This window comes from Miniopterus natalensis, chromosome 2 (genome assembly GCF_054644295.1).
Source record: "Miniopterus natalensis isolate mMinNat1 chromosome 2, mMinNat1.hap1, whole genome shotgun sequence".
Taxonomy (NCBI): domain Eukaryota; kingdom Metazoa; phylum Chordata; class Mammalia; order Chiroptera; family Miniopteridae; genus Miniopterus; species Miniopterus natalensis.
The window spans coordinates 103,692,276-103,709,457 of NC_142082.1; the positions used below are offsets into that span (position 1 = coordinate 103,692,276).

The 17,182-nt window shown below is 51.4% G+C and overlaps 1 protein-coding gene across 1 annotated transcript in view; it reads right to left on the reverse strand.

Annotated features, from left to right (window-relative positions):
- CACNA1C (calcium voltage-gated channel subunit alpha1 C) overlaps positions 1-17,182 on the reverse strand; it is a 589,282-nt gene that overhangs the window by 35,981 nt on the left and 536,119 nt on the right. The window contains exons 33-36 of the mRNA XM_087814454.1: positions 7,862-7,894; positions 4,639-4,767; positions 2,420-2,485; positions 874-965 (exon numbers count right to left, since the gene is read on the reverse strand). Of these exons, the coding sequence (XP_087670580.1) occupies positions 874-965; positions 2,420-2,485; positions 4,639-4,767; positions 7,862-7,894 (320 nt within the window). The remainder of the gene's footprint in view (positions 1-873; positions 966-2,419; positions 2,486-4,638; positions 4,768-7,861; positions 7,895-17,182) is intronic.

The following is a 17,182-nucleotide window of genomic DNA, read 5'->3' on the forward strand; positions in this document are numbered from 1 at the left end:
GGAATTTTATGTCTTCTGATATTGCTATTACCATCCCCTGAGGCTCCTTTCCAGAAGATCCAGGGATTCTTTCCATCAGATAGTCCGCCTTCACCATATTCTATAGAATCCTTTCTTTACACCCAAGCCCAGGTATCATTATTGCTCAAATGTACTAAATCAAAATGACAGGGCCCTTAAATATCAGTCTGACATCACCTGCTCCCTCAGGCTGTGGGCTCCAATGAGCTAGAATGACTGCAGAAAGCCTCTGGTCCAGGGTAGGGTAAAGCGGTCTCATCTCCCAGCCCTGGACTAGGTGGGATCCCAGGACAGTGATAGGAACCAAGGGGGGAGACCAGGGTCGTTAGGAGCCAGAGGTGGAGAAGCGGGCTGCACGCAGCAGGGACTCGCTCACTCCCGGGCAGGCATGAGAACCCTGCCCTCCAAGCTCGACCTGAGGGTGGCCCTCCAAGAAGTAAAGGTGTGTGGCCGGCTTAGCTGATAAGGAACCAAGCACATGGACATAACCACCCAACAAAGCAATAGTGCCAGCACTGGCACCTGTACTTGTTTTACGAGGAAACTGAGGCTCAGAGAAGTTGGATGTCTTACTCAAGGTCGCAGAGCAAGTGGTTGCTGGTTTGGCTTTGAGCCTGTTCAGCTTCCAAACCAGGGTGCTTCCAGTACTTGACTTTTGATCCCCTAGTGTTTACAGGTGCTTGATGGCAGGTTATAAACAGTGAAACGACCTGCTTCCCAGTCAGCGGAGGGAGACCCAGCGCCAGTTCTCTCCCTGCCCACTCTCCTGGAAAGATCCCCTCTCCTTCTACGACCAGACTCTAGGGCTGCATCATGCGGGCATGTCAGTGTGCACCTGTCCTCAGGACCCACCTGAAGAGGAGCAGCACAGCTTGGGGGAAGGTCTGAAAGTTGTTGTTCCGGTTGATCTCCGTGGTGTCGTTCAGGGCAATTTTCCCAAACACCTAAAGGGGGAGAGGAAAGGCATTTGGTGAACTGTGGACAGAGAGGGTCCTGGTTTCCACCCATCACTCAATGGTTTCTTCAGGGGTCACAGCTGACCCTGGGACAGCAGAGACCCCTGATGCAACCTGGCAGGGTCTCAGGGAGCAGGTGCCTGCTGCCCTGCGTCCATCCCCCACTGGACAGGTGTAAGAAGAGTGTCCCTGGGCCCTCAGGAGAGGCCCGTGGCCAAGTGGGTGCTGAGGCTGAGAACAGGCGGACTCTGCTTCTGTGCAGGGACAGATGGCTCATTGGTCTTTGAGGGGAAGGGGCTGCACATTCTTAAGAATATTTTCTCTTTTTTAAAAAAACTTTATTGAGGAGTACCTAGCAAACGTAATTGTATATATTTAAAGTGTACAACGTGGTGATTATTTGATGTACATATACACTGCAGGATGACTACCAAGATCAAGATAATTAACATTCACCATCTTACACAGTTGTTTTTTTTTTTTTTGGCTTAAGAACGCTTACAATCTGTCAGCAATTTCAAGTCTGCAGTACTGTATTACTACTAACTATCATCACCATTAGCTCCTCAGAACTTATTCTTATGACCTTTTCTTCTTTGCCGTTTCAGCTCCATATGCCCAAGCACTCTTCCAAATTTAGTTCTTGGACTGTGGAGTGATACGGAATAAGCAATCTGGGGCTTGGGCAAGTTTAATGCATTTTTTAATTCACCCCCCTGGACTTTTAAAGTGATGCTTATCTTAGAAACTGCCACTTGGATCAATGGCAAGGTAGCTCTTTTCATCTCAAAAGGTATTGGCCTATGAACCTTGGGATCTTTCTGCAACAATCAAGCAAGGGAACCGTATTTAAGGAGCTGCTGAGGAAAAGCTCCTGGTTAAGTGTGCAGTGCTGGTCTGGGGTTCTGCTGGAATCCTGAGCAAGGCTGGAGAGCTCTGGGTGTGGGGCAGGAGAAGGTACACTGGAACCCATGGGGGGCCTGGAAACTGCTTTCGTGTTTTATAGGGAGAGCTTGCCTCTCTCCTTCCCTCTCTCCTGAATAACGCTGGATTGGGGGTAGTTCTCAGGCCCACCAGACCTGGACAAAGTGAAAAATGCTATCTGACACACCCTTCCTGCTATTTCCTGAGAAAGGCCCATATCTCTTGAGCCCACTGCATAATTTGGGAGTGTATTTCTGAGGGCAGAACCTAGGCCTGGGAAAATGGGCAGAGAAGATCTCTGAGCTGTGTAGACCACTCTTGGCCATTCACCCTGCTGCTTATAAGATATCATTTGCGGGCAGGGGGGTCCAATTTCTGTAATATTTTTGACCTCATAAAGTGTAAGAGGAGGGAGCAGGATAGTCAGGAGCAGTGGGGAGGTGAGAGGGAGGAGGGCGCCAGGGAGTATGGGTCTGGGAAGGTAGGATGCACAGGAGCCGAGCACTGGGGAGCCCTACCTGCATCCCGATCACGGCATAGATGAAGAACAACATCACTATGAGAAGGGCCACGTAGGGCAGGGCCTGGGAGGAAGCAGAGAGATTGTGTGAGGCTGGTGGAGACGGCTGGATGGATCCCTTCCCGGGACACTGCACCAGCAGCCCTCAGCTGCCTGGCTTGGGGGCACTTCCAAGAGCCCCATAGATGTTCTGAGCACCTGGGAGAAGGCCTGAGCAATGGCACGACCCCTCATTTTACTTGGTTTTAATCTCCTGAAAAGCAGTACAGTATTGAGAAAAGCAAGTTTCAGAGTAAAAAATTAGTGTGATATTACTTAATAGAAATAAAAAATGAGCAAAATGTTCTCCGAGCAGACTTGTGTCTTTTTACGGCAAGGAGGAAGTCATGGAGGACACACACCAAGGCTTCCCGGGAGGCACAGGTGGAGGCAGGTCACACCCTTTCTTTGTAGAGCTTTACATTGTTCCACCAGTTGTAATAAAAATATTTACTAAGGAAAACTTAAGTAAAAGAAAGATCATGGGCTCAAATCCTATTTCTGCCACTAAATAGCTATGAGAGCTTGGGCATATTACCTAACTTCTCTGAGCCTCAGTTTCCTCATCTGAAAAATGAGAAGAGTAACAATAACCTCTCAGGGCTTTTGTGGAGTTTAAATGATTTAAGGCTTACAAATGCCTCGTGTGTTGCCTTGCACGTAGTTGGGTCCCACACATTTTATTCACTCAAGGTATTATCTGCCCAGCAGCTCAGACAACTGAGTTTTCCAGAGCCCCCAACTCTTCTCCTGTAGAGAGGCCTCTGGGACTCTGTGCTGGTGTGGTCAGGAGAGCCACATGTGCCCACACATGCCCACACTGCGTGCCTAGGAAATCCCGGCCAGGTGCCTGCACACCACTAGGTGGCACTGTGAGACCATATGGAAGCTCTGTGTCGCCGGCGCTCCAGCTCCACAGTCCAGTGTCACAAGTGCCCAGTCTGTCGCCTCTTCCTAGCCCAGGAAACGTTGGAGGGTGGGTGAGTATGTTGTGGGCCCACATGGTCACTCACAGCCGTGGGACTCCAAGGGTGCACTCTTGGACAGGGTCAGCCCAGTCCTGCTCCCAGCCGAATCCTCAGATTCCCAGGGACTAAGCAGGGCTTAGGGTGGGGTGGGGGTGGCAGGGAGGGGCCATGGCTCATCCTGAAGTGGGGAGTCAGCCTGGGCCTGGCAGGAGGAGGCTGGGCTCTGAGGTGTTCATGCCTTTGGGGTGGGGTTCCAAAGCAAGCAGGCGCCTGAGGGCAGCACCCCCACCTTTGGCTGTAACTTCAGTTACAGCACAGTTGCGACAGGGACCCTTTCCATGCCCGTCCCTGGGCCCAGACTGGCCAGGGCAGTGGGCACGGATGGGGTTCTTCAGTGCTGGCCAGTCTCCTAGTCCTGGGAAGCCTGAGAGCAATGCTTCCCTAGGCGGGAGAAGCTGCCTTCAGGGTGAGGCTGAGGAAGCCTGGAACCCAGGCAGGGGGTCCCTGCCCTACTCATCTTCAAGGAATTCAGTGACCTGACAGGGCTTTGCTTCTCATTAACTTCAAGCTAACATAACACTTCTCAGAGATGGCCAGAGGCAATCATTACTCTGCTTTCACGATGGAAAATGATGGCTGAGTAAAGACAATTCATCCCATGCTGGGCAACCCTGCACTCATCACGGGGACCATCTCTCCTCGAGGGGAGTGACACCAGGTCCTGAAGAGTTTGGCTAAGTCCACAAGGAAGTGCGAGCAGCAGTCACTGCAGCAATGCCAGAATTGGGAAAGGTCATGGGGGTCACAGTTTTCAAATTTGTTGCACCACAAAACCCCTGTCAGCCAATTCTTGCAGAAAAATATGTACATGAGAGAAGAAAGCAGAGCCATTCAGCCCCTTAGCTACTAGCCTTCCCTACCTGACTTTGGGGAAACCTGGAGACCCAGAAGCATGCTTTTGAGAAATACGAAGTGGGTCTAACCAACTCACTTCAGACACGAGGAAATCGAGGTGCATACAGGGGAGGTGCCATCACACAGTAGCGAGCAGCAGAGTGAGCCCTGTCTTGACTCCTCTATTGTCACCTCCCGTTCAGGGAGCCCAGGGGAAGCTGGGGTGGGGAGCCCTGCGCAGCCCTGCAGCCCTGGAGGTGAGGAGGCCCTTCTCCTGCCGTCAGTGCTCAGGGCAGAGGTGGGCAGAGGTGACTACCTGGAAGGACTTGATGAAGGTCCACAGCAGGGTCCGGATGCCCTCCCCACGGCTCAGCAGCTTGACCAGGCGCATGACCCGGAAGAGGCGGAAGAAGGTGATGGAGATGCGGGAGTTCTCCTCTGCGTTCTGGAATCCATTGGCAACAGGAGGTGGCAGTTAACACAGCAACACAGACGGGTGGGGCAAGAGCGGGGTGGGCCCTGCTCGAGCGACACAGCCCTTGGCTAGGATGGAGCCAGCTCAGGGCGGGTTGGCTGCACTAGGTTCTCTCCCCTGGCTACAGATGGGAGGCCAGTGCCCACCTTTTCCAGGTGGACAACCCAGCCCTGAGGTCTCCGCAGAGCCAAGCTGCGCCCAGGCCCCTGAGCCCGTGTTTCTTTTCCTATTCTCCCTGCTTCCCCTTCTTTTCTGGTTCTTAAGCTCCTGGATGAGCAACAGGAGATTCCATGAGGAACTTCCATATGCCCTGAAATCTAGGCTGGGAGCCAGCCTCTGAGGGCACATCCTGCCTCGGCCACATGCTGAGAAAGCAGCCCCGTCCTCCCTCCTGCCTGGTGTGGCTGAGGGCCCTGCATCCTGAGTGGGATCAGGTTCTCTGCAAGGTTGCCGGGCGGGTTGTGGCTCCCATTCAGGCAGTTGGGATGACTGCACTGGGGGTCTTGGTTGGGGGTGGGGTGGGCTGCCCACAGAAGGATCTTGTGCGCTGGATGCTCAGGACTCGAGCACTTCCGCTGTGTCAACTCCTACTTCCCACAGCCCCTGCCCTGCATGGCTTCTGGGAGGAGGGAATGGGGTCAGGGTTAGTGCCAGGCGAGTGTCTGGCTTGCAGCCTTTGCCTTCCCTCGGGCTCTGAAGCTGCTCCCCTTCTCCTCCCCTCTGCCCTGGGCCTCTGGGAGGCACCCTTCTCCAGGTTTCGTGAGGCCCAGGGGGAGGTAGGAAGGCAGTCATCTTCTCAGGGGAGTCCTGCGGGGAGAGGGCGAGGGCAAGGACAGAACAAGGCCACAGCGAGCAGGACTGCCGGGGGCCCGCTGGCTGAGGGATCACTCGGCACGTTGGGCCTGGAGGGTCCCGGGGCTTGGGCACGTGCCTGGGCAGGGCTCAGGGGGCAGGAAAGGCTTCTGTCACCGCCTGCCTCCAGACCTGAGAAAAACATGGACCGACCCCCTTGACCCTCCTCCTGCCACACGGGCCGATGAGCCGGGGGTGGTGACCCCAGGCGGCCACTTGCCTGCTCACAGAGCTAGTGCAGCTCACCCAGCCCTGTCAGCACCACATGGGAGAGAACGGACCTTCGGGCTTCCTGTTACTTTCCCATCGCTGCCTCCCTCTGGGTCATCGCTGGGGCCCGGTATTGGCCCCCCCCACTTCTCCATTCACATCTCCAATCACAAAGAAAATGATTATCTTTAATCATTTTCAGGTGGAGCCTCCCTGACACGACCCATCCCCCAAATCCCACCAGCAATGACAGCCCTGGAGGGCTCTCGCAGGCCCTCTGTCCTAACCCCACTGACTGTCACTGATGTGGCTGGTGGCTCCAGAGGTCACTCATCTCACTCCTCTTCAGAACGGGAGGCCTACAGGGAGGCGGGAGAATCTCGAGGCAGGTTTTACGGGTCAGCACGTCCCGCTCCTCCCTGGGAGGGCTGCACAGAAACCAGCGGGAAGGCCTCTCTAGTTTCCTGACTCTGCAGACAACGGGAGAGTCACAGGATTGCTTCTATATCCAAACCAGAGCTGTCTCCGATCCCCACAGGGTGCTTGTTCCCCGCAGGCAGGGCAGACCTGTGGATGCCGGGGGCTGCTCTGCGGGCCGCAGGAGCTGGGAAGGAAGGGCAGGCAGTGTCTTCCTCTTGCCCTGAGCCCTCCCTGGCAATGGATTTGGAAATCTTTGATGCTTTTAATCTCTGCATTTCTATCACCTATGCATCTACTTGAAATTCTACTTTCTCTCCTTAAAAGAAGATCCTGTGCCCCCAGAGGAGTCTGCAGCTGAGGCTTGGGGTTTTATAACTCAGCTGTCAGTTCCACCATGTTCCGGAGAGAACAAAGAAGAAAGAACAAGCTTGAGCAGGGAACCGCAGCTCAGTGTCCAGAGTTTGAGAAGTTGTGCCACAGGGGCGTCTGGATCCGATGAGTTAAGGAATCAGAACCAAGTCTGCAGTGTGGGTTCCAGGCTGGGTTCAGAACCCTCCCGGCTGCAGCAGGTCTAACGCTCTAGAGGAGGGTGAACACTCCACCTGGACACGGTGATCTCCTCTAATGAACCAAATAGCAGCGGAGTGAAGCAGCAGACCCCAGTGGCCGTCCCTGTGAAGAGGGGAGCATGCCCCGGCCCAGCCTTCCCTTGGGCAGTCCAGCCTGGGCTGGAGGTGCCAGGGAACAACTCCGACCCACCCAGTCTTGCTTCCTCTATTGACTCTAGGGGTTCAGGGAATCATCCCACCCACTAAATGTGTGACGACAGCCTTTTGAAGAAGGCTGCTCCAAGGAGATCTCGAGGTCACACCAAGTGGCATCTCTATCACTTTAGCCAAAGTGAATCAGAGGCTCCTACACCGAGTGGTCCAATCAAAAAACTGAGTTTTTCTGCCTGTAGCCTGCTGGGATAGTCTAATTTTAATGAACTCAGGAATTTAGAAAAATCCACAGGTAACATTGCTGGAGTGACTGGAAATTCAACCACACCCTCAGTAACAAATCCCAGCTTAAACCTTTTACTGTGGCCTCAAACTCAGAGTGCAAAGGAGGCCAGTCCTTACACTTTATTAAGGAAAAAAGTCACTGTTTGCCTCTCTGCCTCCTGCTAGAATGTCTCCCCCTTCCCTTTACCTAGGAGGCCTTACCATGGCTCTCACAGGTGCCCTGTGCAGATTTCCCATATCAGGTTAGGGTTAGAGACTTAGCCAGTGGAGTCCTCAGGGTGTTTAACAGGAAATTGCCCTTAGGTCCAGTTCTTTCCCAGTGGCTCATTAGATAGTCAAGATCGCAGTGAATTATCACCCAAAGGAAAGTTCGGGGCAGAAAGGAACACCATTATACAGACAGCACGTCACAGCACACACGACACCAGGCAGGCAAGGTGCAAGACGGACACCGTGGTTACATGCAGCAGGAGCCACGCTGGGCTCTGGGACACTCTGAGGGTTGAGTGGGTAAGAGTGGGGGTGTTAGAGGAGGTCACAGAAGCTCAGAGCGTGGTCTGGAGGGTTGGTCTTACCATAAAGGGAGAGCATTGGGTATGTTCAGTTGGCTTTAAAGAAAGGCAGATAGAGATAAGCTGTAATGAGTCTCCAACGAAGATGTCGGTATTCTAGGTCTTGGCTAACACAGGAGCAACACAGTGGCAGGAGAGGGCAAAAGGAGACAAGTGACAGAAATACAAACCACAGGCCTGGTGGGTTCTGCACCGTGAGTGTGGGCTCTGCACAGCTGGGTCTCACATCTACCAAGGACCCATCTCCACCACGTATTAAACAGTTCACACTCAGTACAAATGAGATCTTCTGGACTTTGTGGATGGAGGCCTTGTGTTTTAAATCCTGCCATGTGATCTAAGATAACCTTTCAGGGCTTACACTTTACTCCCTCTAGCTCTATCCCAGCGTTGCCATGAAGGAGCTTGCAGGCAGTGGCCCCTCAGGCTTATGGGGGACTGAATTTTAATTCTGGAGGGTCTAAAGAGGTGCCCTCACTTCCCTCCATAGCAGAGGTTAGTCCTCAAGCTGAGGCTCAGGCGGGAGGCGGTTCTGCTCAGCTCCTAGCCTACAGGTGTGGAGAACCTTAGCCATGGCATGAAAACTGAGTATGGAATTTTTTTTTAATTTGAAAGCCCTGTGTACAACTTAAGATATGATTACTAACATGCCAAGAAGCTGTTCTCATGGGTCTGACTGCTCAGCTCATTTGGGGGCAGGTGCTGTGGAAAACGGCCACAGGGAGTGACATGGCTTCTCTCTGCCCCATTCCTGAGCCTGTACCCTGCTCTCTGGGGCCCACCACATAGAGCCGAGGCCTGGACAGATCCTGGCCTTCTGAGCTGTTAACTCTCTCTAGGAGGTCATGGTTTTGCTTTTACCCTCCACTTTCAGATGGTTGCTCTTGTGTTTCGGTTTTTAAGGTACAAACAAAGAAGTGTTATAACGGGATTTTTGAAGGATGGAAATGCACAGCTAGACATTTGCTCGCAGACTTAAAATACTCCTTTGGCAACAAATTTCTCAACAAGTTCCTTTTTCCATAGCAAATGGATAGGATGTCCTTTTTTGTGGGGGAGGGATGTAAGGGGAGGCAAGGGAAGAGAGGAAAGATACACTCTCTGGTCATTTACAGAACACAGTCCAGCCTCCGTTTCTGCTTCTTGAGGAGCAGTAGCTGCCAGGCCAGTCCACATGCCTGGAGACTGGGCTCACTAGCATCTGACTAGTGGGATATGATAGAACATGGAAACATGAGGGCTCACACACACACACACACACACACACACACGGCGGGAATTTCAGGATGGTCAAGTGCTTGTGCTCCTGTGTTAATGGATAAGGAGTTCTATGTTTCTGCAGCTTCGGTGAGGGACAGTGAGGGTCAGAGAGAGGTCAGTCTATACTATACACTAGGCCTAGGCATTAGACAGAGTTCCCCACAGGCTTGGATCCAAAACTCCCAAAGCCACCCTCTTACTGCTAAGAACCCTGGGCAAACACTTGAAGGTCTTCTGGGTCAATTCCATCCCAAAGAGGACCGAAATGAAGACAAATTAAAGAACCCACCTGAGTCACCTGGTCCAACTGAACAACCCCCAGCCATCTTTTATTTTACTTCTTAAACATTCAAAACCCTTCATTTGAGATTTTTAATGTCTTAACTGTCATTTTTCTTGCTGATTTTTAGCCTTTCATAGCTCCCATTTAAGATCTCACCTATTTAAGTCAAATTTTAGTTCAAAAATTTAGCTTTAGCTTTGCTCTAATCACCTTGATTGTGTCTTGCTATTTTAATAATATGTATTAATTCAAGAGTCCTCATGATATGTCTCTGTAATAGGGGGCAAGAAGCAGACAGGAGGACCTGTGAGGGCAGCAGTGAGAGGGAGGACAGGTCTCTGGGATCTTGTGTTGGGTCCCCAGACTGGGTAATGACTGCTCCAGATCCTCTCTGGGAGAATTGGGAGACTCGCAGATTAAACTTTTTCCCGGGCTTTAAGCCATGCTTTTCAGAGGGCGATTCTGTCTCCTTCTTCTTCTTCTTTTCTTTTTTGCTCAGTCCCTCCACACCCCCGAAACCTAGTCCCCAACACTCCCCCACTCTGCCCCAGCAGCTGTCAGCCTGCTCGATATCTATCTGATTGTCGCTATTTTGCTTATTAGTTCATTTTGCTCCTTAGATTCCACATATGAGTGAGATCATATGGTACTTCCCTTTCTCTGACTGGCTTATTTCACTTAGTATAATGCTTTTCAGGTCCATCCATGCTGTCCCAAAGGGTAAGAGATCATTCTTTTTTATGGTCGAATAGTATTCCACTGGGTAAATGTACCACAGCTATTTTATCCACTCATCTACTGATGGGCACTTGGGTCAGAGGGCACTTTTGATTGTTGGGGCAGCACTGCCTGTCAGCCTCTCACACAAGCCTGTTCTATGTAAGGAGCTATGTTTACAAAATCCATCATCTCAAAATGACTGACCACTCATAATAAAACCAGAAAGCAATCATGGAATGATTTCTAAGTGGAACCAATAGGAAGAAGCCTAACACACAGTACTGGCTCTTGAACCTATGGCTCATGGACACACGGCCAGCCCCCAAAGGACATTCCTAGATGACCTGGTGTAGTTGCTCCAGCCTTCAGTCCCTTTGCCCAGCTGCAATTGGAACCCCTGGGTGAGCTAGAAGGGGAGACTGGACTAGTTGGACTTGGCACCTGCACTTTCAGCCCAGAGACATGTTTGTGTTGTTGGCCACTCTCTGTGAATCCTTAGTTTGTCTTGGAAAACTGCAGGCATCAGTTCTACTTTCTGAGCTAAGCTCAGAATTAGCTGGTAGCTTAGAATCATCCATCTCTGACCCTTTTCCATATTTGCCTCCAGTTCCCCGAGTTAGCAGACAGTTTCTTTACCCACGGTCTCCTGGGAAAGAGGGTGGTAGGACTCCCTGAAGACTTATGCCCCATGAGCCTGGAGACCCTGCCTGCTCTCCCCTGCCCCAGGAGCCAACAGGGTTGCTTACCTACCCCACACACTCCGGCTGAGCTATAATACTGTGCTGAATCCACTAACGGTAGGTGTGGTGAGCAACCAATTTTTTTAACTTTGTTTTCTACGATCCAGTAACTGTCAAAGGGTTAAAGATACTGGGTCAATTAACTTAATCTGTTCAAGCTAAGGGCAAATAGAGAGGAGAAGCCAATTAACTTACTGCAATATACTTATGCAGATTAGCTTGGTTTGGTATAACTGGCGAGGATGATAGGAGTGGCACCCGGCAGCTAGTAAGACAGGGTCTCTGAGTGAAGTTCAGAATCAAATCAGATGTGCTGCCTCAGTGGATGAGTCTTGGTTTCTGGATTGTACTCACTGCTCCTGTTCACTGTGCACTATCTCTAGACCACCCAGAGGGTGCTCAGGGAGACTCGGGGAACACAGGAGGCTGGCAGAGAGAAGCTTCCCCTAGATGGAGGGATTTCCCAAGAATGTGACAATCAGTGGAATGTCTTTCCTAGTTAATATTACCTTGTCTTTCTGGAGAATTAAAAGTTGTTGAAAATAGCTCTTAACCATATAGAAAGGCGCTTTCTCCTTTCTGCTCTTCCTCCTTTTTGCACAGCTGGGAAGTGAAGATGACTACGGATTTTGGGCCTGGGTAGTAGACATCTAGGCTGGAGTATCCAACCAAGTTGTCTTCCAGAATATTCTCTTGCGATCAGGTGGTTAGAGAGATTTTAAAGAGCTCATAAGCCACCGCTGCACCCTCCTGGACATGTTGACTGTGAAAGGTGTAGACTCCCTCCGACTCCCTTCAGGGAAGGCTGGCTCTTGGCTGAGTCAGGAACAGCGTCCACAGACGGGCTGCCCCATTCCAATGGCTGCTGTTGAGGCTACGGCTACAACATCGTGGCCACTGAGATTCCTCATCCCTCTGAAAGGGAGTCAAAGGCAATGTCATGGGAGTATGTGCGTCTCTTACTGGCGACCTTGCGGAAGAGCCTTGCTTTTTGTTTTTTAATCTTTTGTATAAAACTTAGGGAGTGAATGTGCTATCAGTTCCATTCCAAAGCACCTGCAGGTTGGGTTCCTGCTGGCACTGCCTCCACTCATCCCACCCCAAGCTCTGCTTCTCTGCTTTTGATCTCTACTCTCATCGTATCTGCAAGACAGGACGGTGAGTTCAGTAGTGAGAGCACCTGGTGTGGTAGGGTGCTGAGCGGCTGCGGCTTTGTTGGTGAATCTACGTGGGAGGTCAATTACCAGCCTGCTACACACAGAGAGGACAGGGGCTTCTAGATACATCGGACACCACCTTCGTGGCCAGGAGCCAGCAAGTGCGGGTTAATGGAGTGGGGTCCTCACTATCCTCTTACCTCCTTTCAGCCAGGAGAAACGCACACCTGGGAACGAGAGCGGCCTATAGCAGTAAAAGAATCAGAAGACACTGAATCTTAGAGCCAGCAGAGGTGGCCACAGAGAAAAGCATTTTCAGGAGGCCAAGGTAAAATATGTTTTACACCGTCAGCTTCTAAAGTTGAACTAAGAGCTTCCTTGCTAAGGGAGATGCAATGTTTAAATAACCAATGTTTAAGTCAACCGGGATATACAGAAGCTGAGGGTAGATCTCAGTAGCTTTTAGATACAAGGGTGAATGAAGGAAAGATGGGCAGCTGAAATTTCCATTTTGGTCTGAACTCATGGAGAGTTGTAAATGGATCTGTGGAGGAGGAGTGGTAAGAAGAGGAAGATGGGGGAGTTATGAGGGAGGCAAAAACACTGGACAGAAAAGGGCAGGGAACGAATGAAGACAAACCCAAAGATGATGAGGCAGAGAGTGGACAGAGCAACACCCTTTCCCCCCATGTCCACCACGTTGAAAATTCCCTGGCTGGCACCTGTTTCTCTAAGGAAGAAGTCTAGCCAGAAGGAGATGAGCCCTCTTGAATCTTTGTGGCTACAGGCGCCCAGATGAAATGCCCCTTCAGAACGTGCCTTAAGGGGAACTTTGGCCCCAAGGGGACTGGCGGGAGGTAGAGCGCAGGGTGCTGACAGTTCCTGGCTCTCCCTTGCCCCTCCTGTCTTCATGGGCTACACTGCGGAGCGTGGACAGTGATCAGCCTGTAGTATTAGCCGCCTGGTGGCCGGCTCATGTGGATGGAAGCAGCTTGAGCTGCAGGAGTCACTGTGTTTTTCACCTGCAGCCTGATGTCTCCCCAGGTGCTGTTACCTGCCAGATACACATGCTGCACAAGACTGATCGCCCAATTGCCAGGGCAGTTTTATCTTCCCTTGGGAAGGATAGTTGGTGTCTAGTTATGCAAACAAAAGAAACCCATAAAGAATAAATGGATGAAATCAGCTGTCAGCAGTGCTAACAACATGAAAGAATTCCATGGGGGGGCGGGGTAGGAAGAGAGAAAGAGAGAGACACCCCAGAAGGACAGAGGACAAGAGTTAAGACAGAGAAAGACAGAGACTCAAAGAGGAAACAAGCGAAGCAGACGATTCTTAAGGTGGGGCATAGACACAAAGAGTAAATGGGTGTTAACAGAAGTGGTGATGCTTTGGGGGGCACTTGTGGGCATTTCTGAGCCTTCCTGAGGTGTAGCTCTCTTACTCTCTGCTTGCTCTTGGAATATGCTAGGCTCCTTTGCTTTAGAAGTTTCTGGCAAATACAGCAGCAAGAGCTGTATTTCCAGCCTGTGAGAACTAAAGTAACAGACACCGGCTAGACCCAGATGGCTGTCTGGCCCGAGACTGTGCTGTGACAGCTTCCTTCCACTCTTCTATTTTAGGTGAAACGAGAGGGCTGTAGATGGATAGGAAGATGAGAATAAAGGAGGAAAGAAAACCAGAGGAAAATGAAAGTGAAGGGGTCTTGGTTAGAAGGCAGAGGGCAGGGGAGACCTGACAGGCTATAACTGTCAGATGATGTAACAGCTGAGTTAAGAACCTAAATCAGGATGCCCATAAAAAACAAACAGGTTTCCATGAACCTTTCAGGTCAAGTTTGCAGGGCACATCTCAAGGCAACAGCTTTGGGGAAACCTGCTCCTATGGGGCTGCTCATCAGGCCTGTCTGTCCCACCACGTGGGCCTCACAGTGCTCCCTTGTCTGCTGCCCACATAGCAAGCCTCACTCTTTGGAGGGCAGTGGGCTTTTCAAATGGCTCTTCCATGTCCAGTTGGACTGCCTGCTGATGGTCATGTGCTGTCTGCCTGCTAGGAATGAGTGGGGCTCTGCTGCATCTCTCGAAGGCCAACTTTATTTCCAAGCAGAGGAGAAAACTGCCTGTGTAAAAAGGTTAGAGGGTGAGGCTGGGAAACAGCTTCCTCATTTGGGGGTTTTGTTCCTGAAAGTCTTATATTAGACACACTAGACATTCAATCCTTAGGGTGAGCACTACCCTTTCCTCTTTAAAGGTAACATTACTTTTTGGAAGGGTAGCTTACTGAGTCACTACCATCTTAGTATGAATTAGTGTATTGGAAACAAGACACCTTGATGGCATTAGTTTTGTTGTGGGGATGGAAGTAAAGAAGCTAGAAGGGAGCTCCATCAGCAGCAGAGGAGGGATTCAGCAAAAGGAAATGGAGGCGTAGGGAGGTGCAGGGGGTCAAGTCTGCCTCGCCCAGCTTGGTCTGACACCACCAATCTTGCCGTAATTTACCGTAGAGCCAGCCCAGGCTACACTGACCATTGTCATTTAGACAATGTATGACAATGTGAATATCTGAGCCCCCTGCACTAACATGTAGGGGCTCAGAGAGTCAGGGGCCAGGTTTTGGCTTGGCTTTGTGTTAAAAAACTGTGAGAATGGCCCGGCCGAGCATGGCTCAGCGGTTGAAGATCGATCTATGATCCAGGAGATTGTGGTTCGATTCTCGGTCAGGGAACATGCCAGGATTTTGGGCTCAGTCCCCAGTTGAGGGTGTGCAGGAGGCGGCCAATCAATGACAACTCTTTCATCATTGATGTTTCTCTCTCTCTCTCTCTACCTCTGAAAACAATAAAGATATAATTTAAAAAACAAACAAATAAAAAACCCCCTGTGAGAATGAGCATGTTGTGCCCTGCCTCTGCCCCAGTGTCCTTGTCTGTAAAACCGATATCCTCGGCTGCTACCCAGCAGGGTTCAGTGTGTGCTCCTGCAGTCAGTGGATGGACTTGGGGCTAGATAGCTCCAAAGTTCAGTTCACTCTAATAGTTTTGGATGAATCCACTTTCTGCCTTTACCCCTCCTCAAGCTCTGGGGGGTGGCATCCAGCCCTGCCTTTCTTGTGCCATCCTGGCCCGTTCTCTGCTCTGGCGGGGACAGGAAAAGGCAGATCGAGAGCCAGGCTGAGGCCCATGTAGGCCCTGTGGGCTGAAATGTGGAGGGAGGGTTGGTGCTTTCGGGCTGAGCTCTCTGACTCAACCCCGAGGGGTGGGTGTGCAGCAAACTCTCTGTGACTCAGAACCGCTGTTTTTCCTGTCACTCCAGGCCCCGAAGCCAGAGCAGGAGCCAAACTTGCTTCATTATTTTCATGGGAGCCGGGAAGGGACAGGTAGTTAGTTAGAAGTTGTGCCTGTGGGTCTGTGGTGGAGAGGTGCCGCTGGCTTCAGGAGCTGGGGTAGGGAGGCTTTGGCGCCAGCACCCAGGGGCCTTGGTGTGCTCACTGCTGGACACTCCCTGGAGCCGAGCTCCATCCCTGCCTTGTCCCTCCTCTCATTTTCTTCTCAGGTTCCAGGTGTCAGGTGGGCCTGCTTTACACTTGCTTTGCTTTTTACTTATGAGTCCCATTAATTAGGCGCCTGAGCCCGGGCATGCACTATCAGAGCATTCCTAGGGCAGCCTGGGCTCCCTTGCTCCGGCACTGGCAGCGTCAGCAGGCACGGAGAAGTTAGGTTAAGCCTCTCTGCCCCAGGCCACGATGCTGGGAGTGCACTGAGGACCTGAGTGGCAGGGGCCCTTCGGCGATGCCATGCCCCGGCCAGCTTGGCCCAGGGAGTTGGCCAACGGGCTCTGTGGAAATGCAAGACTCAGTTCTCCCACAGAAATGGATTTGAATCCCTGTCTTGCCACCCATTAGCTACAGGCAAACTGTTCATCCTGTGTAAGCCTTGGTTTCCTCCTGCAAACAAGCACCTGGAGGAGTTAATCTGTGTGTGGGATGCCTGGCGCATGCTCATCAAAGAGCAGCATCACTTTCCTCTTCCGCTCCTCCCCTTTCTTCTCCCTCCCCTACCTTACTCTAATCAGCTAAGACCACAGCCAGGACCACTGTTACTTTATTTTCCTGCTCTGGTCACTTCTGTGGACTAGCACTTTGGCTCCTATGTAAATTCTCCAGCTTTTCCTCTCTCTGAGCCTTCCCTATGAGCTCTCCAGGCCTCACACAATCTCTGTCCCATTCCTCAGTCTCTGAAGGTCCCTCTAGGGCCTTCTCTTGCGAGAATTTCTACTGAACTATCCCAAAGCCAAGGGAGCAGATTCCCATGTAGCCCTGGGAGCCTTATGAAAGGACTCGGCCTTAGATCTGGAATCTGGCATGGTTAGGGGGAGGAAGTGAAAATTTACCTCACACAATCAGAAAATGCCCCATTCTAGGAGTGCTAGAGTGGCAAAGGCCCTTGAGAACATTTCCACTGTCCCCACCTCCATTTACATTCAAGGAAGTTGAGGCCCAGAGAATGGGGTCAATTGCTCTAATTCACATGGCTGAATAGTGCCAGAGTTGGAAACAGAACACAGGCTTCAATTTGCAATTCGGGAGTATTTTCCTGTATCTGTAATGCAAATATCCAGGCCTCTCAGCACTCTCCACTGTGCAGTAGACTTTAAAATACAGAATGATAGTGCTGGGAAAGGTGTTGACTAGGCCCCCAAATTGATTCCAATTTGAGACATTAGGGAGCAGTTTCTGATGCTCCAGGAACTTCCATTAACAATCACAGGGGTTATGTCCCTGGGTTTTCCTTCTGGAAAATATGATTACAGACCCAAGAAATAAAGGAAGACCAGAGGGCTTCCTTAGAGTGACACGATGCTGCCCTTTGCCCTCCCAGGGGACACAGAGGAAGGGAAGCCTCCGACTGAGACAAGGCAATGCCTCAGGAAGGAGAAGGTCAGCGGAGCAGAATCCAGCACAGCTATCCAAGGTGGGGACTCCTGACTGTCCTCCAGTTACCTCTGCAGTGGTTCAGAGGCACCCCCAGAGCGAACAGAAAGTGCACCACAGACTGGCTCTGAGCACAAAGGGCCCCGCCTTCCTCATGCTGGAGGCCGAGCCCCCCCAGTCCTGTCCCTCTCCTGCCTTTCTTCCCTCCCTTGGAGCTCTTCACCACTGTCACGGC